General features: G+C 39.0%; 2 protein-coding genes across 4 annotated transcripts in view; both read right to left on the minus strand.

Annotated features, from left to right (window-relative positions):
- Positions 1-1,344: 1,344 nt before the first annotated feature.
- On the minus strand, positions 1,345-13,529 carry sp3a (sp3a transcription factor). Of its 3 annotated transcripts, XM_062431768.1 has the most exons (8): positions 13,394-13,529; positions 12,424-12,521; positions 12,017-12,115; positions 9,517-10,200; positions 8,949-9,366; positions 7,058-7,244; positions 6,745-6,941; positions 1,345-3,487 (listed from the first exon to the last, which is right to left on the minus strand). In XM_062431768.1, the coding sequence occupies exons 1-8, from the start codon at positions 13,398-13,400 to the stop codon at positions 3,195-3,197; spliced, it is 1,983 nt and encodes a 660-aa protein (XP_062287752.1). In that variant the 5' UTR covers positions 13,401-13,529; the 3' UTR covers positions 1,345-3,194. The 3 variants fall into 3 exon arrangements, with proteins under 3 accessions (XP_062287752.1, XP_062287749.1, XP_062287750.1); XM_062431765.1 differs by having other exon boundaries at positions 8,949-10,200; XM_062431766.1 differs by lacking the exon at positions 12,017-12,115 and having other exon boundaries at positions 8,949-10,200.
- Positions 13,530-19,367: 5,838 nt separating this feature from the next.
- The window catches only part of LOC133992613 (obg-like ATPase 1), a 43,565-nt gene continuing 38,041 nt past the window's right edge, over positions 19,368-24,891 (minus strand). Inside the window, exons 10-11 of the mRNA XM_062431299.1 lie at positions 22,103-22,225; positions 19,368-19,813 (exon numbers count right to left, since the gene is read on the minus strand). Coding sequence (XP_062287283.1) covers positions 19,712-19,813; positions 22,103-22,225 — 225 coding nt within the window. The 3' untranslated portion in view covers positions 19,368-19,711. The remainder of the gene's footprint in view (positions 19,814-22,102; positions 22,226-24,891) is intronic.

Raw genomic sequence — 24,891 nt, forward strand, 5'->3', positions numbered from 1 at the left:
AGCGGACATAAACATGAAGGGCTGGAACAGTTAGTTTACAAAGTTGGCCTCAAATTCAGGTGGTCAGTGAAAATGACAGTGTGAAATGACACCGTTTCTCAGTATATTTCCAACTCTGGGTGCTCGGTGAGATTTGCATCATAATAGCTGAAGGCAGAGGCCATACGCAGGCTTTGGTAAACAACAGTCACGCACAGATTAAAAATCCAAAAAGAGAAGAAACTATTTTGTCAAAAGGCACTCACATTCTTCAAATCTGCCGCACGGTACAACTGGAAAAACCAGGAATCTTAACGCAGACTGTCCCAGAGGTGTGTGTATCATAGATTTCATTCCTGCAGGGGAGTAAAGATTATTACAATATTCAGATTACCGAGCAGGGGAAATTAATTGGACTAATTAACATACAAGTAAATGATGATACCGTTAACACATTTCATTAACTCAAACTGTCATTCTATGTTCCTGCTGCACTTGGTATTGCATTACAATGAATTGGATTCATTAAATTATGCAAATGAACGGACGAATCCCTTTTTAACATTACAGACCACATTTGCGGACTCGTTTTCAGCAAATTGACTCAAAAAGCATGTGCTTTTCACTCTGATTTACCTGATAAAGCTTTTTATAGACTACCATTTTAATTATGTTCACAGGCACTCGAACCAGGGAGGCTATAATACGTTTCCCAATCCCTCATGCCGCTGTTTTTAGCCTTATCTTAAAGAAAAAATAGCAACAGTACCTCATTTGTGGAATGTCACATTTAGTGTAAGCAATAAAGATAAGTGATACAGCATGTGTGCTGAAGTGGGCTGGTTATACCAAGCCAATACATACTTTTTTTTTGTGTGTGTGCAAAAGACAAAACTTTCAAGTGAAAACCAAGACAGGGAGATCAAATATACACAAATCCAGGAGCAGTTACACCTCACACTCATGTAGGGTTTGTTCAAAGTCATGAGACAGTACCTTGTTCTCCAGCAGCAGAATATGTTCCTGACATTTCTGTGTGACATTATCTTGTGGTTAATTGCAGGTCCACACCTCCTGTTGGCCTCAGTGACTTCTGTCTTCATCTTAGCAGCGCTGCACGGGGAAGGGGTCAAGAGGTCAGACATACCTCTCGTCCTGCTCCTTTGGCTGCAGTGACATCTACTGGACTACAAACAGAGAGTGTGAGCCGCGGGGGGAGACTGAACCTCCTGGCTTGCTGACAATTCTTCAAAAAAAGATACAAAAGGTTTCAAGCACAAGGAAAAAATTCAAACTTGTCTTACGTTTAGTCATTTTAGTAGAAAATATCAAGCTGCCCTGAGAAGGCAGGCATTGTATGACTGTGACACATTAAAAATCATTTTAAAATAAAGCCAAAAAAAAAGAAAAGAAAGGAATTTCAAGTGTAACAGAAAGGTTTATATTGATGTTATATTGACATATTTATACAGAACATTTTTGAATGAGAATAAACCTTCAGTGTTTTTTAGTACATAATACAAAGAGGCTGTGTGAGTGTGTTAACAGCATCCTGCTATCTGACTCAGAGGGTAAAGTATAATCTCTTGAAGAGGACTGTGTGTTCATGTGAGGAAAAATGATCACATCACATACTTTCATTATTTGCCACAATGAAGGAAAAAAAACAATCAAATATGCCACCAGTTAATTCACTGTTCAGTGTGTACGTGTATTCAGTTTAACGATTCAACAGTTGTGGGAAGGGGATTAAAAATAATATAAAAAACCCACTTAATTAACATACAAAGGAAATGCAACATACAGATAATGAAAAAAAAAATCAACACAAAGACAAACATCGTAAATTTACTGACATGGGTATAGAGGACAGTTTTTTTGGGGAGTATACAAAACATTTTTTTTCCATACAAAAAGGATTAACAAGAAGATGAAAGTGATGAGAACAGTGCTGTTAAAAGAGTACCGCTTTCAAGAATACACTGATACTTTTCAAATGCCTGATAGGACTGAAGGAAAAAAGATATAGCTGAAGAATTCTGCAAAGCTGTTTCCATAAGAAGAACAGGGGTAGTCCTCGTCAAAAAAAAAAAAAAAAAGAAAGACTGACATGATCAGATTTGATAAGCATAGGTAACATGGTGACAGCTTAATTCGTCTCAGCTTTTGGTCCATCACATAACATTTCTTTACAACACCCCAACATGGCCTGACAAGCTACAGGGGTGATTTACTCTACTTCTATCACACAGTCACAACTCACCCTGAGTTTGTAGTCAAATTTGGCAATTACCTCCAAAAATGGCTTTATTTTCTTCATATTACAATGTTTTTTTGTTTGTTTGTTTGTTTGTTTTGAAGTCTTCCAAAAAACGTTTTTTACAAAAACACACTTGATTTACATATAACGAATCCATTTGAAATATTGTGGACTTTTAATATCACAAATGCATTTTCTATGTAAAGCCCAATATAAATAGCTGTTCAGTCAAAATATCTAATAAGCAAATAATGTGTATCATATCAATAGTGTCAATGTTCAAGAGGAATTACAATACAAAATTCTGATTGTTTTTCATTTTCACCTGCAAAATAGAATAGGTGTGAGCAAATAAAGAAAATGGAGGAATGAAGGCTTGCCCATTTGCAAGCACACTGACTGCAAAGAGGACACTGAAAAAAATGCATAATGTAAAAAAACAAATCAAAACACATAACATGAATAAATTTGCATGGACGTAAGCATTAACATGACTTCAGCTGGATAAAATTAGCTCGGTTGTGAGATTTAGTCTTTGCTCAAAGAAAAATGGAACAAACCTTTCTTACCAAGGACATCATCAGAATATACCATCAACAAAAGGCAAGGAGAAAATTGTTCAACTTATCAATAATTTTCTGTGAAAACACATCATTAACAAACAAACAAAGGAGATTCAAAACAAAATGGCACCCTACATTTCCAACTACACAATATTGTACAAAATAAGGCATTTCCTTGTGTGTTTACTGCAATGTCTTCTTCCACCTTTATCTTCCTTAAGTCTCCACTGCTAGTTTCCCCTCAGTAAAAACTGAGTGTGGACAAGGACTGACTATTTCTGTGTTAAAATATATATATATTTTAATAATTTTAGTTTTTCTTCAAAACTTGAATAAAAATGCAGGTAGGAGTATATGAGAGAGGTTGCAGAAGTTCATAAGTGGAGTGTAAATCACTCCATGACTTCGCTGGCCGCTACCGTGGTGACGAGCTGGAGAGGAATCTCTGCATTGGCCAGGATGTCCTGGGCGTTGCTGGAGCCCTGCTGGATGTTGGTGAGGATGAGGGTGGTCCCGCCTGCCGTGGTGATGATACTGTCTGAGGACCCCGCGGATTCCATCGAGGCCACCACAGCGCTGCCAGAGTTCACTCCTTTTTTGTTCTGATGAGTTTTAATGTGCTTCGCCAGGTGGTCGCTCCGCATGAAGCGCTTGGAACATTCTGGGCAGACAAACTTCTTCTCTCCTGCCAAAGAGAAAATACAGTTTGAACGATCAAGAGTTTGATACTGTATACATTTGGAAAGGGTCGAACATGTTATCTATCTGGGGAATACGTACGTTTTACAGAACAGGAAATACATTTAAGACAATGGTACACAAAGGTCTATTTTCTTGTTTTATGAAGGAAATCACAGGGGATCTATTGTGCTCATTTCCTGCTCTATATTTTTACTCTGAGACTGCACTTAAGTAGCTCTGCATGATTCACAGTTAAAACAAACTCCTTATTTATCTTATACTGGCACTGGCAGCCCCTCTGTCTCTTAATTGGCCGTTTTAGCTCCTGTCTCTTTAAGGCCCCACTCACGATGAGGCCACTCTGTTCTGATTGGCCAACTTTCCAGGAGCCTGCTGAGTGGCAGCCGTATCAGACTCATGTTAAGTTACCGCAGATGAAAACCCAACATTTCCTGCTTTACTGCTTCATATTAAAAGCTTTTAAATGACTAAATAACAGGAGACATTTCATGAGAAATTAAATGTGTTCATCACCAAATTAGCAGAGCTCAACACAACAAAACATGCAGATATTTGGAGATCTTTGTTCAGCATATCAGTTAGAAATAATTCAAGGAGGAATAGCCACAGTGATGATGATGTTTGATGAAAAGCTGCAGACGACCAGCACACCTCCAACAGGTACTACTTATTAACTACTTATTTTACTTTGCTGTGCTATGTAATGGAAAAACATTCACAGTGTGCCAGCTCGACTTGAGTCATGGCTCAGTGTGATTACCCCTAAAACAATGGAAAAACACCATAATGTTAGTGGAACGGAGAAGTCAACCCGTGCACAAGCCCACATCGGTTCGGGCTGAAAGTAGAAAAAAAAAAACATTGGAAAGTGCGCATTCAGAGCAGTCTGAAGCAGGTGCACTTTGGCCATGGTTAATATGAACATCTGATACTGTAACATTGTATAACTGAAAATAAGGAAAAGCACAACAGTTCCCCTTTAAAGAAAATAAAGATAAAAAGGCCGCCTTTGTCACTCAGTCCTTGAAACAAAGGAAAGAGTACCGACGGCTGCTCAGGCAGACTACAACTCCCTTCCCGCTCTACAGTTTGCACCTTGGTGTGAAATCTGAGAGAGCTCCATTGGTGGAGACAAGGGGAATCCTAGCGATGCAGCTGTGACATCACATTGGCTGTGCCAGCTGCACAGATTCACCATCACCTTTTCCCATTGTAACCGTGCCAGAGGAGGCTCTGCTTTCCACATGAGTCAATTTACTAAAGGAGGTAACCAGTTCCTGTGCACATGTACTTTCCCCGAGTTTGAAGATTGTCCCCTCGCTGGAGTTCTCACCGTGTTTAACTGAACAAAGTCACCTGATCCGAATAAGTTGCACTGTGCCAACCCAGTGCCATCCTGTTTTGTGCCTCTAGAAGGGAAAAAAGGATTCCTTCATGAAGACAAGGACAACTCTGCTGTATTTCCTCGCTATATTATATATATATATATATATATATATATATATACATATATATATAAGCGACTCAGAGCTTAGGCTCTTCGTTCATGTGTGCATGCTGGTAACCCTCAGATATTAGCATTCATAAGTGAGCTCCTTTTTATGAGACTACCTAACTGTTCGGTTATTCGATCCGGCATCTGGCTGGTGCCCCGTTATAATCAAACCAATTTTAACAATTTTATTGATTCAATAATTAATAACCTTTGATAATTATTCATTATTGCTAATAACCAAAAGGGCTGCTCCAACTCCAACAGTGTCCTCAAGCCAAAGCTTAAGCACTGAATTAGTTCTAAATGCTACTCAACCTGTCCCTGACAAATACATTGATAATAAATTGATAGTATGAGACTAATTACAATTATCACCTATCAATTACATGAAACCTAGAATTATTGAATATCCACTTGCAAAGTTAACTGTGAGCACAAAGATTTCAAATCTGCGTTTGTGGCTGACAGCGTAATGAAATGCTACTTAAGCCCATACTGTCAGAGGCCTCACTCTTAGCCAATGATATGGCCTGACTTTAGAAATTGAACAGTACAGTACAGTCAAATGACATCTCTTTCAAAGGTCCGTCTAATAATTATGTGTCAAACAGATACTGTATATCACTGTGTTGTGCTGGTATACACGTACCGGCCACTTCACCAGGTACACCTGTGAAATCTAATGTTATCCAATACAACAGCTTTGCCATAAATTCCACATTTACGAAGCTTATACATTTTCAGTTTTTGTTGACATTGTAAGAAAGGTGATAATTCTACTTTATAAAATGTTTATTATTGAGGCGGTAGTGTGTGGTGGTGGTGTGCTGGAGTGCATTATATTGAAAAGTGCTCCTAATATTTTAGCCAGGGTTATCTGCTGGGGTGCTGTGGTGGACAGATTCAGCACTGCTGCCACTGTATCTGGCCTGATGGCGTGACCGTCTGGGCTTGGATGATGAAGGTTCCTGAGTTGATCAGCTGCACATTTTGCAGGCTCTGCCCATCTGTGGCCAATGACTGAACCACCTGACTGCTGCTGGTTTGAACAGGCACCTGTTGAAAAGTGCTCTTAATATTTTCCCCTCCATCATGTATGTTAATGAAGTGGACAAAATATAAGGAACACCATTCAATATAATGCACACCACCATCACCCACTACCCCCTCAACAATAAACATGAATTAAAATGATCAACTTTCTGACAATGTCAAGAAAACCTGATAAAGTAGCCAGTGACTGTCTCATAGGGTACAGCTTTCTGCATTTACAGGAACATTTTTTAAAACCTGTGTACCACATGGCTACAGAACATTTTCAGTGTTTTGACTCATTCGATAACATTCAAAGTAGATTAGAGGAACCGACACAAGCCTCTGTTCAGATTCGATGGAGAATCCTGAGATAAAAACAGGTGACAGCTGAACTCTTGATAAGTGCACCATGTCACTCACATCTTTTTTTGTTACATAATCTGATGTTATCAGAGTCTGAAAATTAGACAGCAGAACAAATTCTGTAAACCCTTTAAAACTTCTTTGAACTGGAAAATTACCACCAAGTATGTGAAATCTGGATATGTTTTCCTTAACGGTCTTCAATACTAACCTGACATTTTACATGTAAATCTGAAGGGGGACAAACGCTGTCATTTCTTGCATGAGTCACACTGTGCAGGGCACACATTAACACATTTTTACTGATTTTCCTGATGTGCCAACAGCAATGGAGAAAAAAAGGGTACCTGTGTGTGTTCTCCTGTGTCTCTGCAGCTCGTCACTGCGTGTGAACCTCTTCCCACAGAACATCCAGCTGCAAACAAAAGGTCGCTCCCCTGAATGCCAGCGCAGGTGTGCTCGCAGGTGTGATGTCTTTCCATATACTTTCCCACAGCCTGCGATGTGGCAGATGTGCTGCTTCTTCTTCCCCATGCTGGAACCCCTGAGAAACACAAGTGTGGACATTAAGTATCCTGTTTATTACCAATGCAGTGGTGAGGATCTGCATCTATGGACATACATTTATCAGAGCATGAACATTTGGACAGGCTTACTCACCTCCCTCCTGACTCCTTACAGTTGGGGCAAGTGCATGCCACTCTGCGCAGCCTCTTGCCCTCCTGGCCCAACTGATCTTCCTCATCCACCAGTCTGACGTGAAGGTGGGACAGATCACTTGTGTTCAGGGTGGAGTCGCTGCTTAACTGCCAGTCTCCAGCATCTGGCTCTTCCTTTATCCGAATGTCTGAGCAGCCAGGGCAGAGAAATTAATGTACACGTTAATATCAACACAAGCTCTGGTAATAATGAGCCAAAGGTCAGCAAAAACCCACAGTGAGAACTGCTTTATTATAGTGCGTGACTGTCAGCTAAGGCTGTCTGCTTAAATGTCAATGATTTGAATCATCAGTCTAGAAAATCCAGACTTTTTAGCCACGTTATTGCACACAAAGCAACACAGGAGAACAGCATGTCAGGATATGAACTTTTACAAACTGAGTATGAAACTATACAGCTAACTATAATGGTAAAGGTGAAGTAGAAAAAGAGGGCAGTGCGACTCGTTTCTGTTCGCTGCTCCGACACACTCGGCTTGTACTGAATGTTAGTCTACTATTGAAAAAGACACTGGTACAATGTCCTCTACTCTTTGACTGACAGTGCTGTTGGCAGCCATGCAAATTTCTTAAAATTCCTAATTCGGGCACAGCCTTACTGGCAGCATGGTGGCAAATTTCCCAAGTAAAACTCCATGTAATCATCAATTCAATAGAATATGTATCAGTGACAATTTCAATAATTAATTAAAAAGCCACTCAACGGATTTCTAAGCCCTGGGCAGGAAGATAAAATAGATGGATGGATTTTTCTACATTAAAAAACTTGAATGTTTTGAGAGCTGTAAGCAAATGAATCATCTACACATAGTGGCTTTAAGGATATTCGCAATATGTTTTGTTGAGAAACACCAAATGTAAACAAAACTGCTGACAATGAAAACTCTTACGGTGCCTTGGTTGATGTTCTCCACTTCATGTAATTGTGAATTTAAAAAAACATTTTGACTGGAAAGGTAAGAAATTATGATGACATTAGGCTCTGGTAATTTTTGATCTGCACTGGTTCCTTGTTTTACAGACTAAACTATAGACCTATCTATAGTCATTGCAGGAAAAACACAGGTCTTAAAAACATTAACGATGGCTCTATTCTATTACAGTGTCCCATTAACTCATGAAAGTGTGACTGAGAGCAAACATGCTCAACAACAAGACTGAAACTGAAGCAGCTAAATGGAACTCAGCCTTAATTGTATTATTTACAGTTGTGCTCTTCGTACTGTGACATGTCAAAACGTCTTCTGTCCAAGAGATCAGTGCACTGCACATGATATTAAAAAGACAAATAATGTGATTGACAAGAGCCCTGAAATTGTACACAAACAAATCTTCCTTCACCTTTATCATATTAGTGTAATAAACAAACTAACTACATACAGACAGGTATTTTTAAAGTAATTTACTGAAGATTGACCCTTTTGAAACATGTTAAAGTGCTCAAAACTTTACAAAAAATGCAAGAACCTAAATATCAAGTGAATCAGTACGTTGCCCTGGCATGTAAATGAATAAGTCATAACAAATATAATTTTGACACTGGAACCATTGAAGGCCATGCTTACACACCCTCACAGGTGTTTTGAATTGTTCTGGCTAATAGGACATCTGCTCAGGTTAAGGATGGGAGGTTTAGATTGTACCGCCCTAACAGGTGAAACCAAGGTAACAGGAGAGTTAAAAAAGATGTCACAGCACAGTTTGTTACACGCCCATTCAGTCCTGAGATGACGTCTGAGCAGGGAACATGGGTGAAATCATGCGTGAGGGGTTTATGAGTGTGCAGGGTTTGTTTTCTATGTATAATCTCATAATAAAAAGAACTACTGTACCTCCAGGGGTGTCTGTATCTCCTTCATGTTGCGCCACTGAGTTGACCGTCACTGTTTGCAGGTTGGGGATGTGCCCTGTGCTAATGCTGACTGGATTGGAACCTAGAGACAGGGTCTGGACTGGAGCCAGGGTTATCTGCTGGGGCGGTGTGGTGGGCAGCTGAAGGTTCTGCAGGTTCTGCACCCCTTGCACCTGGAAGGTCTGCCACTGTATCTGGCCTGACGGCGTGACCGTCTGGGCTTGGATGATGAAGGTTCCCGGGTTGATCAGCTGTACATTTTGCAGGCCCTGCCCGTCTGTCACCGACTGAACCACCTGACCGTTGCTGGTGTGAACAGGCACCTGCTGCAGCTGGATCATGGGCTGAGCTGCGGACACCTGGATGCTCTGCTCTTGATTCTGTTGGATGAAACCCTCCTGGACACCACAACTCGAGTTAGTGTGCTCTGTAGCCATTGATGACAATGAAGTGTCTTGTGTCAGCAGACCAGATTCATTTGTTGGATCTTGTAGCTGAGAGGAAGACGTTGGCACAAATATATCAGGATTTGAATTTGAGTCACTTACTGGTATTGTCTGCGACAGGTGATCATCTGTCTTCGCAAGACTGTCTGAGCCGTCTGTAGGTTGACTTGTCATAATGAGGTGGCCATCAGCAGTGACTCCTGTTGCTATAGTCTGAGCACCAGACAGGCCGAGGGAGTCCAAGTCCACACTGTTAATAGGAACAAAAGTAATGTTCCCGGGCAAACCCACAGGCACGTTAGTAACAACCTGACCCTGGTTGTTGAAGGCGGAGCTGCCAATAGACACCCCTTGGATCTGCTGGACATTACCAGTCTGTGATATGAGGTTCTGGTTGTTATTAAGGATGTTTGCAGTTGATGTCACACTGAGACTCTGGCTACCATCAGGCAAGATCTGAATTTGCCCCGTGGCATCCTGAGTCAAAGTCGCTGCTTCCATGCCGGACGTGGAGAAACTCAGCTGTCCATCTGCTGTCTGAATCTGAGGAATTACTTGGTACTGAATGTTAGGCACTGAATTGGCAGAAGAGGCGTCTGTTCCTGACGACACAAAAATTGGCTGACTCTGTAAGTTCTGGAGAGGAAGAACATACTGTCCGTTTGATGTTAATATTCCTTGACTTTGGATCTGTATCATTCCAGATTCATCCTTTGCTGATGTTGTGGGGGTTAACACCTCCCATTTATCAGTCTGAGCAAGATGCGTAGATGTTATACCTATTGTCTGAGAAAGAAAACAACTGACATTAACAAATGCAAAGATTAAGGACTTATTCTTAATGAATCAGCTTAAGCAATGCAAAGCACGTACTTAGAAGAATTAAGAAAAAGTGGGCTGGCGATTTACACAATCTGTGTCAGAAATGTGTGGAGGCAAAATGAGCAAAATTCTTTGAGTCAGTAAAAGCAGGGAGGGGTTGAAATTTGGAGTTGGCTGTGTTCATACTGGGAGTTTGGTTCTTTTGGTCCAAAACAAAAAATAAAAAAATCCATTGTTGCCTTTTAGTGTTTTAGTTGTGATCTGCTTAAGGGTCAAATTCAAGAGTTGTGACCCTGAAGTCACACCTGCAGTCAGTGCTACCTAACATAAACCAATGAGGGAACTTTCATGATTGACTGCAGTTCATGCTACACCTAAATGTGCTCAAAGTTTTATTTATCTTCTTGATTCACCTGGACCAGCTTTTCAGGCTCCTCTTGAACGTCAGTTTGATCCACGTCAGATTTGCTTAAGAGTGTCAATATCCAAAGCAAATGCACACATACACCAGTGTTTGATCTGACTCTTTCAAACAGGTGCTGCATGAAGCTAATACACACTAATTGTTAATTTACTATACAATTAAACTTCTCCTGTAGCCACTTAAAGGCAAAAGCCTTTAAGTGGCATTGCCTCCTTCATGTCTTTCTTAACATTTTTCCATTTTGAGAAATTTGGAGAAATATTTAGCAATATAGTACATTCAGTTTGAATACAACGCAGTAGAAACATCGTTCTCTTAAGTGAAAACAAGGTTTGCCAGCAGTATATATGAAACAATTACCCCCCACTCCCCATCAAAGCTTTGATAAATTATACGTCATAATTGTAATATTACTGCTGTCATCTGAGTTCTGTGTTTTTGGATTCATGCATATACTGACATCCTTATAAAATCATTCAGCAAGATCTGGAGAAAATTATGTCAGCTAAAACTTACAATCCTAGTTCAGTTGGCTGTTTTGATGCTAACAGATACGACTGACAATAAACAATCTCATCAGTAAGAACAAATGCAAAACCAAATCTAATAACAGTCACATAACAGCTTGACCTACATAAACTTATCATGAGCTGATGAACTTGTAATTCATAGTTGATGTTGCTGTCGTTTGAAGCACATAATAGACTCTGCATAAAGCATTAGAATGAGCTGTTGACTGTATACAATAATTTAAAGATGTCAGTCCTGGTCACACTGCACTCCTTGTTCAAACTGCATTTAAGGGGTATAGGGGATATGGTTGTTTAGCTCAAGTACATGCAGTGCATAAAGGACCAGAAACATGATTTGAAGATTTTCCTTCACACACTGCTTAAGACAAATTTAGTGAATTAAATAATACTGAAGCTTGAAAGGTAAAAATGTTAATGTCACACTCCAGGTAGAACTACTACTGGAACAAAATATTTTTCTGTGGTTATTGATTCTGTTGTTTTATAACAATTGGTATATGCTAAATGTTAAACACATTCAGACTAATACAGTCAGCTTTGCTTAGAAAACGTTGGTACAGTCTGCTGTAGTTAGTTAATCATTACTTTAAAATCAATATATAATGAAACTTTGATGGAATCTCAATCATTAAACAGGTAAAATCATCCCAGTTGCCACCAAGAAACATCCCCGATCTTACTCCCAAAAAGCAGTGGCTATAATGCAATTAAAGCAAGTGCAAGCAAAGCTACGCTCCCACCACCAGTTTACTGCAGCCCAGCTATGATCGAAGGCTTCACTTCAACTGCAGTGCTGTCGACTCTAGCAGAGGTGCTGACTTACCACATCAGCGGCAGCAGCACCTCTGTCCACCTCTGATGACGGTGACCCAACCTTAGTGCAGGTGGTTGCTAGCAGGTCGAGGGGTGAAGGCTGAGTGTCCTACTCACAATGGGCACGTTTAAAAGGAAGAAAGCGGGTGGCCATTAGTCAGGGCCACAAAGAAAGTGTGATTCATTCACTTAAGATTGGAGGTTAAAGGATTCTCTTGTTTTTGTGTTGATCCCCTCGGGCAGAACTTGAAATAACACCCAGGTGATGTTCAGGTGACGCTTGGAGTTTGAAGTCTGTCACTTCAGCCAATGGATGTACTGCCTGAGGGGTTCAAATGAGGGTACAATATCCCTCCTACTCCAAGTGTGAACGTTCAGCACCTCTCATTTGCTGTAAACTGACTAATAAAATCTTACCTGACAGCCCCGGCCATCTTCGTGCTGCAAAAAGCCGCTTTGACTGTTGTCCACATCCAAGGCAGCCATGTCTCCTGATTTCATTGGCTGTTCTGGGGCTGAATAATAAAAAGGACAAATCAGCTAGCGTTACCTGAACAAATCTTATGCTCACATACAGGACTAAAGCTGGCTGTTACATTTCATCAATGGTGGAAGAAGTACTCGGATCCTGTACTTAAGTGTAAGCACCAATACAGCAATGTAAAAATAATACAGGTAAAAGTCCTGCATGAAAAATCCTACTTAATTATTATTAGTATTAGCAACAAAATGTAGTAAAGGTATTAAAGTAAAAGTACTTATTATGAAGGCTGGCTCTATTTAGAGTATCATATTAATCACACATGTGTACAGTATATATTATTATAGTACTAAAACTGATGAATGACGATGTGTACATGTAAACAACATTTTAATGTCAACGTGGAGCTGATCAATAACAACGTATGTATAATAAACCGATCATATGTTCAGATCTTCATCTTAAAAGTAACTAAAGCTGTAAAAAAGTCCAATATTGAAATGCAGTGGAGTGTGAATGTAAAGTGGCATCAAATAGGAATATTCAGACCTTAAAATTGTACTTAAATACATCACTTGAGTAAATATACTTTACTTTCCACCACTGCATCCTACAATGTTGGGTCCAGCCAAAAAAACCGTCACTGCTAATCACTGTGCTTACAAACACACTTCAAACAGCACTGTAGGAATAATTAACCTAAAGGGAAGCGAAATACTGATGTGTCTAAACAAGCTAATCTAGTAAGCTAAGCGCAGCGTTAGCCGCTACTGCTAACTTAGCCGGTGATGATTAGCACTATCACCATCCAGCGACCCTGATAGCCTGCTAGCGAGCTAATTTAGCCAGAGAGGATAGCTGGGTTAGCACTCCGTGGGTGAAGAATAAATATCGATATTTACATACCAGTCATTGTGTGACTTGTCGTCAAACGGAGAGTCCTGGTAGTCACAAGCCACCGGACATGATCATCGAGTTATATTGATTGTATACGCGTAGAAAAGGGTAGTAAGTGTCAAGATTTTGTGTCTGTTTTGATTGACGGGCGGTGGGTAACACAAAGGGTGGGGCCTGCAGGGGTGACTGGGTGTGTTTGCGTCACACGCCGGAAGTCCCGCCTTCCTTCATAGCGCTGATTGGTTCTCTATTTTGCTTGCCGTGACACTGTTTGGTCAGTTTACATGTCAATCATCCTTTTGTCGTACTCCTTTCCTGTTTATTATTCATGTTCCAGTTTTACGGTGTCGGTGTTGATGGTATTGAAAGCTGTAGTCACCTGGTTGTCTTTTTATCGGTGAATTAAACCTGTGAAGTACATCACAAATACATTCTTTTATTCATCTTCTGCATATAACCATCTTAATTTTTAGGTTTAGGGGCATTATGACAGGCCACTTCAGAGTCTCGATTATTAGAATAATCTTTATTGGCGACAGAACATTGCAACAGTCCTCATAAATATACACAAGGAATAACTATACTGCAAACAGGATACAAAGAGTGCAAAGAAGTGAAGAGTGCAAGGAGTGCTGAGATAAATATTAAAAACATTGTTATATATACGTACATATTAATCATGTCCTGCCAGCTGTTTTAAAACAACACTGGTCCTGGAAATACCACTCTGATTGCTCCACTAGTCAACCCTCCTTTATAATAAAACTTAGTAATAATAAACTTAATTTATATAGCACCTTTCAAAACCAGAGTTACAAGGTGCTTTACACAAAACAATATAGATATATAGATAAGATAATAGACAATAGATTTTATTTGTCATTCAGATTATACACTACAGTGCACATCCAAATGAAATTTCATAGCAATCGCTCAAAATAGTACAGTATACTAAAAAAGTGCTAATATGACTTTTTTTTTTTAAAGCAAAAACTATGTGTTAAAAATCAAATAATCATAAAAACCCCAAATCATAAAATTACAGAAATACCTGGTGCTTTACACAAAACAATATAGATATATAGATAAGATAATAGACAATAGATTTTATTTGTCATTCAGATTATACACTACAGTGCACATCCAAATGAAATTTCATAGCAATCGCTCAAAATAGTACAGTATACTAAAAAAGTGCTAATATGACTTTTTTTTTTTAAAGCAAAAACTATGTGTTAAAAATCAAATAATCATAAAAACCCCAAATCATAAAATTACAGAAATACCTGTCTGTAGAAGTGGTTCTTTAAAAGCTTTTTAAAATGAGGTACTGAGGCGGAGTTTGTTCCATAGCAGTAAAAGCATGGATTTCCTTAGTTTTTTTATGGAGTTTGAGCCAGATTATTATGCATTGCTACCATTTACACATATTGCAATGTATATTTTCCAGCAAATAAATACACTTACAGTAATATTTATCAGAAGTTCTCAATGACATTGATAAAGGAAATTAAGCAAACCCAATAAGATTAGTGCAACCCTAATTCAAATTTACAAAATAGATTTATTCTATTTATGGCACTGATACATAAAACCAAGATGATTACAATGAATCTGAATTTTGCTCTGATGCCGGCAGGTTTCCTCCCATGTGTTTTTGCAAACTAATAGTAGAATTTTCTTACTTGAAAATCATCAGCAATTGTGTTTTAAGTCTTTTGTGTTGATTATTTTTTAAATATCACACCATCAAGACAAAAGCTGAGTTTGTATGTGATTTGATTTCACTCCCCATACCTCTTGTGCACGTTACAACATTGTGAAAGTGCATTGAAATGAGAGCCTGCATGCTATTGTACCTGCTCTGTGCCTGTGATGCTATCAGGACCCCACTTCTGAGTATTATTTGTGGTGTGTCAGTTCCTCACAGTGCGCGACCGCAGTGAGGCTATTTCTCTCAACCTTCAATTCAAACTTGGCCCATTACAGCCAGACTACAAAAGCACTTTCCGTGCACTCAGGAGCTCACGGCAGTGAATGGTGGATATTTCCAATCACTCTGCTGTCAATCCAAGTGTCAGGTAAACACAGGCCAATGGAAACAGCTTTAGAAAAACCTTGCAGCTATGTCTGTCTTACTCCTGGAGTCCTTGGAAACGTATCAACAATTTCTACAAAGACCTCCAAGTTAAAGGCAAAAGTCAAATATCCTAAAAGCAACACCAGATCTAGCACCCGGGTGGATGCAGTTGGCCTCCATGAGACACATATCTGCCACAGTGTTTGTCTTCAGACCTGTGAGTGCTGTCTCCTGCTCAAGCTGCAAACTGTATTGACATACTTTGTATTCCCCTCCTGAGAGAAAAGTCTGTACAACAATTACTCAGTGGGAGTTTCAGTACATCCATAAGGATTCAGTGTGATACATGTAACTGTAAATAGACCTGTATCTATGACCTTCTCATTGCACGCACACAGACCTTCTAGCTTTCTGTTTTCTTTGTTATTATGGTGGAGAAATATGATACACGTAATGTGCTTTATTAACAGATCTGCACAGAATATATGGATTAAAAACTATAAGCAAAACATAATTATTCAATGCAAAAGCTCCTTCCTAGCATCGTCTAGAAGTGAACATTGTTATTGTTGTGACACAGTGCAGAAATATGAAAGATAAGAGGAGTGACCGAGTGAGTCCACAATGGCTCTGAGTCTTTCATATTAACATATTGACAGTTGTTTTTGTGAAGGCCAGTCCAAGAGAGAGTGACCCCACGGAGAGAAACTGCCCTGCTGGAGGCACCTTGTGGGACACTGTAAATGGGACCTGAGAGAGAAAATTGAAACTGGTGCAGCATGGAGAAGTGTGGATGGAATATCAAATGTGTGTTATGGACAACTCTGAAGCTCCTGAGACAGGAACAATTGTACCATTTTTGTCGGAGGTACAAAGAATCAACTGTTATACGTTAAGATGGTTGCATGAAATGTTTTTATAGTAATTTTTACTGTGGAAATACAGTATACAGATGCACACAAAACTAAACAAAAACGACAAGGTTAATCAAAAATAAGTGAACAATATAGATATTATATACAGATAAGACATACATCTATATACATAAACAACAACTAGACAACAAACATACAGTTAGTATCTATATGCAATATATGTTATCGTGCGGAAGATTGTAGAAACAGGGGTTGAGGTCTGATTGGTTGTGTATTAATAGTGCAAGTGCGTAGCAATGTAAATATTATATAAGGTGATCAATGCACAGGGGTTGAAATATGCCGCTTAGATACAAGGTACAGTAAAAAGAAATTATGCACATGGTATTGCAAAATATGTATGTGTATGTCAGGCTTTAGTATACTGTATATGACATTAATTTATTGTACTGGATGATTTAAACATTCAGTTTGATGGCACATGTGAAGAAACATTTAGTTAAAATGTATTTCAATGCTAAAAACATATTATGTCCAGTGTTCATTAAAAAATTAAATCTAATCTGTTGCAAAAATACTAGAATATACAGAAAAGTAACATTTGTTTTTGATAACAACTTCAAATGCAAATGAGATACAACATTTTTTGTCAAATCTGTCCTCTTTTCACTCAACAGCATGCTGACAATGGTTTATCACTTTGACATACGCTCTGTCATAAATCAAAGCGTCAAGTTGTATCAAAATATTACAACACGAATAGTTTGAAATTGTTGCATAAATCCTCATAAATGAACATGAATTGTTATTTTGATTCTGATTTTATATTGATTTCATGTCTATTCTGTGTACAGTATAAAGCACAAGTGTCAGACTGAGAAGTCACACAATAGCAATAATTATAACATGGCAACAATTATTGTCATCCAAAATAGAGATAATCCCTCTCTGTAATGATATGATACAATACTTATTTATATAATAGCCATTGAGTTTCCCAACAAAATCCCTTGTGCATAGTTACGGTTCTGAAAAACGTTATAGTTATTTATATGTTTATTTGTTACAAATTCTTACTTTTTTTTTGTAAGTCTTCAAAAGTCTTTGGTGTCTATGTGATTTACAGTATCAGGCCATGGTCTGTTTTCTTGGGCGTGTGTTTTAAAGCACGCTTTCCACTTTGTGCCCGTTTTGGTTTGATCCCGCTGTGGTTTGCCTCGGGGCAGAGTGGCACCGCTTGATTGATGGTGCTGACAGAACATTTGTACCAACAGAGAATTTGTCACATTTTTGGAGTGGTTTTTATTCCTTAGGAAGGTTAGTCCGGTTTGGCAGCTTTTACAGTCCAACCACGTCACCTGATTATGATTATTTATAATTGTATACATATTTGCTTTCACATTAACTGTTGGTTATACTTTGAAATGTGCTCCATGAAGTCATAAGAGAAAGGAAACCCAACAAGTTTTACAATTTATTAATTCTTGCTTCTCCTGTGACAGCAAATTTGTTAATATCCTCAATATTTGAGGACATATGTACAGAACAAAAAAACGTTTATGGTGTTTTGTTCCTATAGAGCATCTGCATGATTCTAAATAGCTTTATTACTTCTCCTTGAAAGATTTATTGTCACTTTATGAAAAACAAAATACTCCACCACCCAGACCACTGGGAACAACTCATCAGTGTCTGAGCCTCAAAACTACAGCAGATAAATAATCTTCTATGTGGGGTTTAGGTTGGCCAACACCACCACTAACCCCAGAAGAATGCAAAAACAGTTTTGATTGAAACCCCTATTGTGCTCTCCAGAGGATTTGTATGGTTTCACTTAGCAAACAGTTGGCTAAAAACAGTCTGTTGTTGTATAGGACACAGTATATGCAAGCTGAACATGCTGGTTTTAATCACCCAAACATCCTGATCCAGGATATTCTTCACAAGGTAGTTCCTTGTGAAGAATATCCTGGATCAGCTACATGAAAAAATGTTTGGGTGATTAAAATCAGTGGTAATGCGAACTACCAAGCAAAGTAAGCATTATTTGATTCACATGTTGTCATCCAACTTTCGTTACATCTAACCACAATAAACACAATCCTATATTTTGCTACTGATCTGAAACCTTAAAGACTATAATCCACCTTATTTCCATGACAAACACTATGCTTTGTAGTGCTAGCACAGGCTCTGCTCTATAAAACATCCTATCCAAAACTTGGATATGCAATACTATCTCTGTAAAATGACCATTTTTATTCAATCTTTTTGTTCCCATCAAAAGGCCATTTTGTTCTCTGCAGTCTTAATGGTTACAAGATATTCAGCAAAGCACTGCTGATCTACAGCTCTTTGTTCGGACTCCCACAGTGAATACAATCTTACTTTGGAGCACTGCGGCTGCAGCCATACAATTCCATCAGCATAAATGCTTCACAAACACTTACACACAAAGTATAGGGGCGAGAAAAACACTACTCCAGACAACAGGAATCGTTCTCTGGTTCTACTTGTGGATTGGATTGTGTCGACTTCTATTTTCATACAGCATATCAAAAATGTGGACTTTTATGAAAAAAAGTATATTTTTATGTATATTTGTAGGTGTGTATTTGTTCTTATTGTTCAGGGATGTGAGTAAGAAAGCTGTTAACAAAGATGCTATTCTGTCAATAATTGAGGATTGTAGCTAAGTACTGTACTGATGATGACAAACACATATTCATCAATCATAAATGAAATAAAAACTGCAAATGAAAGGTTAACTCAATCACTTTACAAATAATAATTTAAACTGACCACTTCTTTTGGCCGAAACACCTGCATCCTGCATTTGCCCTTCTAAAATAAGCATCACTTAGCAGATTTAATTATAATCGTCCCCTCTCTGCTACAGTCAGTGTCAGCTGTGTCTTTTAATTCTCTAATCAGTGGTCGGCAGGACCGCTATCACCATCCCCATGCAGCTTCCCACTCAATACAGACATCCCAAAACACACAGAGACTGGTTTTGTCAAATGTTTTATTGAGTGTAGACATCTGGGCTACTGTAAAACATGCATTATCTGCAGAAGGGGGAGAGGAGCAGGTGGCATTGTCCCCGCTGTCAGCTGTGTCAGTGCTGGCACCCGTGATGGAGATTAATGAAGTATCTGGAGAGTAATATGCTCCTTCAAATGCTGCTACAATTTGGAGTGGGGGGCCGATCCTGATCTTAAATAGCAAAGCTGTCAGAGTTTAGTGAACCTGGGCTTTGGCACAGAGGGGGGATTTGATCCTACAGGACAGAAAACAAAAAGTGAGAGTGTGGCAGTGGGTGTCAGACCCGCACAGTCAGTCAGTTATGTAAACCAGTGAATTGTTCCCGAGTCACTTTTTCTTTGGTGCATTTGGTGTATTAAATTTGAAAAAGATGATGTCTCCATCTTCAACGATGTAGTTTCTTCCCTGCTGTCTGTATTTTCCCCCTGCCTGCGAGAACAACAACAAGAAAACACAATGATTAAAAGCAAACATATATTGTATATATATATATATATATATATATATACATATCTTGCATATGTATATGTATTGTATAAGCAAATGTTATATACTCTTGCTATTCATTAATTGGTAAAATGGGCATTATAAAGCGCATTATGACATGTATATTGTAAAAAATAAAATAAAATAATAGTCTAGGATTAGTATCCAATCTCTTGTATCGCCTACAATAACTTAACTCCAATTGCAAATGTCATAGTCTCCCTCTCCCTCTCCGTCTCTTTCTCTCTCTCTCTCTCTCCCTCCCTCTCTTTCTCTCTCTCTCTCTCTCTCTCTCTCTCTCTCTCTCTCTCTCTCACACACATACACACACGCACACACACACACACACACACACACACACACGCACACACACACACACACACACACACACACACACACACACACACACACACATACACACACACACTTGCATCCATTTTTTGTTCAAGGGGTGCCTGAATTCCCACTGAGTGAATAATCCTCTCTTCTGCCCATTTAAGTTTCTTGTGCACAAGCGCAAAATGTTAATAAGTCTTTGATTACAGCACTATCAAACTTCTCAAGGAAACAAAATAAGTTCTAACATTTCTTTTGTGTACAGTAAGTGTTTGTTCTCCTTCCCGGCAAACTCAAAATAATTGACTTGAAGTGCTAATACGGACAGGTTTATGCATTCTGGTTCTGCACAGCGCACAATTAATTAGAAGAATCAATGTCCCTTTAAAGGCTCAGGAGACCATTTAATCCAAGCTCAATACCACCAGAAACACTGGATGGAGAGGGAGACAGGGGGAAAAAAATCAATGGCTATTTGTGATTCCTGAGTATGTATTAAACCAGACACGTCTAACTGGTTCATTTGCACTTGAAAGCAGCCATCTGGAGCAGCAAGCTTGGCTTAAGCAGATATGATTACTAATAATGTGATATCCCCGTACATGGGCCCTATTCAGGCAGCCTATTCCCACAACTGGCATTAAATAGCATGGACCTTAATGCCACAGTAAGAAACGCTCCATGTTGTTATGAGGCCCAAAAAGGGATTAGTAAGAGAGCATGCAGTAAGGAGCTGACACTCAGATCTCAACCTCGGATAACAATGGTGAAACCCCCAAGAGGCCGACACATTTCACCCTTTGTTTGCAGCTTATGAAGGGTGTGGACAATACACTGCTGCTGCATTAAATATTAAATACTTATTTAAAAAGGGGCTGAATAGTAAAGATATTTAAATGTTTTCATAATGCTTCCTTTCCACACTAGTCCCTGCAGGTCCCTGTGTGTCACCATAATTACATTAGTTGAGTCTGTAAGTGGGCAGCTGATGGTGGTGATAGTATGGGATTGTAACAGCGTGGCTTACGGCTGCTGCTCACAAATGTCACAGGTAGCAAGGTTGGAGTAATTTCTGCTTTAATTCAATTAACTGAGAATGAAATTTAATTTTTCTTCAACCCAGAAATTAAATTTAGAAAAAATGAGCATCTTTGATATGAAAGGCATCCTACAGTGTTGATTAACTGATTAGTAACTCTGTACCTTCGGTTAGTAAATTACAGTTTGCTGATATGAAACTAAATTAATGTCAAATTTGAAACAATAGTTACATAGCATTTTAAAGCATTTAGCAAAGTACCTGCTGTACGCCCAGTTATTGTCCTCACAAATTCACCATGAAATCAGTTATTACATTTGACAGGTGTGTGCACATGAACAACCCACAGCCCAGTTAAAAGGTCAAAACAAACACTGGCCATCATAAAAATAAGATATGCAAGTCACATTTCTGCACTACCCATCCATGAAACAGTCCTTATTTGAGGAATTTCACACTTTATTTAACTTGCCGCTTTATATCACTGTCACATTCCTACAGTGGCTTGGGGATTTGGTGACAGAGAGCTCTGAGCTAACAGCACACTCTATAGATCTGATAAATGCCTGGCTAGGTGAAGAAGTGCTACCTCTGAGCGACTGCGCTGAGCTACGAACAAGAACTACCATCAGCCAGTTAAGACACATTGTGATAAAGATATGCACAGCTGGAGCAGAATGGCAGTGTTTAGAGCCAGAATCAGTTGGCTTGTCAGGAGTGGTGCTGGAGTGTGTGCAGTAATTTCTTCCCCTGAGTAAAGGTGAAGAGCAGTTTGCAGTAGGAGCTGTGTGGTGACTGTCAGCTCCACTGATCACAGGAGACTTCCCCTCATCTCCTCTGGCACCCTGACTGCTCACCTTGACAGCGTTCTCGCTGCCTTCCTCTTTAAAATCCTGGAATTTCATTACTTCCGCCATAATGAAGCCCTTCTCAAAGTCTGTGTGGATCTTCCCCGCAGCCTGTGGAGCCTTAGTTCCTTTCTGTCACAAGGAAGGAAAAGAGAGGACAAATGAATTGTTTTGGAGAAGATGGATTACAGCATGCGAACGACACAGTGTTTGATAGGGTGATAGCGTTGTGAGCATCACTCAGGGATGTTTTCAGTCGGGGGTTTTCTTTCCTTACTCCTGATTTCTGGATAGCTTTCCACTAGGCTGTGCTCAGCTAGGACAGCCTGGACACCGATAAGGACCCAGCACTGCTATCAATGCCTTCTGATTCCCATTCCGTGGTGGTATTGATTTCTGTCCAAGCAATCTTGCCTTATTGTGGGTCGCTGCTCGGTTCTCTGGTCATAGCGGCAAGAAGACCCAGTGTTGCAGTGAGAGGCCAGGGTGGTATAGACCATCAGGCCTTGCAATTTTGATACACAAGAGTTTGGTAATTCAAATTCAATTTAAACCTTCAATAATATTTCTTTGTGGTAGTTGCAGGAATGCATTAAGTTCTGGAGTATGTGAGTCTGTTTTTTGATGTCTTTAAATTGACTAGACAGTGCTGATTTTATGTTCAAAACATACATTTAAATGTGCCTCTAAAGTTATTTCAGATGCCAGGTTGATAGTTTTATAAATTCTTTGTGCCCTGAATCCTCTTTAACACTTGAAGACACAACTAGTGACTGATAAAATGTGCAATTTATATGCGCTGAAATAATGCTTGGCAGAAATGACAAATGACCCAAACAAGTGACGTGGCTGCTGTGTATCATTATGACTCCTGCCTGTCGACCTGCTCGCTCTCTCTCTGCTCTGCAGCTCTGTGCTCAGGAACTGTTGAGCAGTTTTAATTATGTATATAATCAGGTTGGGGTCAACATATTTCATGCCAAAAGAATGATGCATATTTAATGACTCTAATACATTACCATCTCTTTGCAATCTCATTGACGGAGTGCTTGTGAGTTTAACTACCATTAATCAGCATCAAGGTTTGTCTATCTGGAGAAAAATAGATTAAGGGAGGGATTTTTTTCTTCATACGGCGCATTACAAGAGATCCACATTGTCCTAGTTAAGAGCTATGCAGAGCAGGCTGATAGATAATGGTCACCTCGAGGCTGCCTAATAAAGCATGTTAAAGGACTTAGGAACACGACATTACTGAGTGTAGTTTTTACAATGCAAGATGTATTGGCTTAATATAGTTACTCACTGATGCTTACCTGACTAAATGCCCCTCACACACAATCAAGGCTGGCTGTAATCACTTATGTCGAGGGTGACAACCGTGTTTTTTAGGATGTCTTTGAAGTGTGTCTGGACTTTTTTGTAAACAGGGAGGACATCAGTCATGCTGAGACGAGTGTGCGCCTAATGCCGGTGATGTCATCTGACAAATGTAATGCATCCTGTGTAAAAGGAGACAGTGAGCTCACCTACCCCTCTGGCCTGTACACAGTCTAAGATGCCATAATAATAAAAACAAGTAACAAAGTCCCTGTTTACAGATTTCCACAGACCTGCATCATCTGCAACAACACTAATATTACCAATAATAAACAATTATGCTTAGTTGAGTCATTTAAAGATGTTCTTATTTAGAAGTGTAGCAGTTCAATATTTTTCTGATTTGGTCAGTGGAAAAAGAATCATGGCAGTTTCGTTGCAAAATGTGAATATTTGTCCAAAGTATCAGTGAGGGACATTCTGCTGGCAGGCAGTCTAAGGCCTATGCTGTATAACTGTGATGTCCTGTGTCTATAAGTGGCCAGAGGGGATCTTCTTTGTTAACCAACAGATAAGAGCAAAACAACCTGAAAAGATCTTGAAAAATGAATACACATCACATACACTTCTTTCCTCATGTGTTGCAACATTAGATATATTGGATACTGTGTAAATATATATCATTAAAAAAATACCTGGAACCGTTTAGAGTGATTGCATATCTGTTACATTTTGACCTTCCATCACCGGACTGTCGATGTCCTCTCGTGAGAAAACTGGTCCAGCCCTAAATCCAGCTTACCACAACTCAATGGGGTTTATAGTCAAAAAGAAAAAAACATTTTTGACAGGGGATTTGTTTTGTGAGAAATCCATATATGGATCTATAATTGGTGTTTTTGACTGTTAAGACCCAGAGCTCATATTGCAGCCAGTGTTTTCCCAACAGGTTCACCTCTGCAGTCAGTTTACTCTGATCTTCAGAAAAATGAAATTACGTGGCCCAGTATTAGGGCCAGCTTTGGTGGCAGGGCTTGAATGTAAACAAGACCAGGACCCTGACACCCACTTACTCCTTAAAAGCCATTAATTTCAGTTTGCACTAAATTCTAAGGACAATGTAAAGAACATCATAAAAACATCCTGAAATGTTAGACGTGCTTAAACTTGTTAGATAATTATATACATATTTTACTCATTTTGTTGTGTTGTGGATTTTGATAGTGGACTGATCTGCAATAGTGTATTAGATGAAGTTTTATTATTTATTGAGAATGAATAAATGCTATTGAATATAGTTTGAAGTATCAGCTTTAATGCTGTTAATCATTTGTGCACATTCATTTTGATTTACCATACCAAAAACACTAAAATTCATACATCTTTTTTAAAATAGGCTTTTTAATTATAGTGTCCTGTGAAAAAATATAACAAAAACACAGCTTTCATTCTAAATTCAAGCTTCATAATATTTTTGG

Source organism: Scomber scombrus, chromosome 13 (assembly GCF_963691925.1).
Source record: "Scomber scombrus chromosome 13, fScoSco1.1, whole genome shotgun sequence".
NCBI lineage: Eukaryota > Metazoa > Chordata > Actinopteri > Scombriformes > Scombridae > Scomber > Scomber scombrus.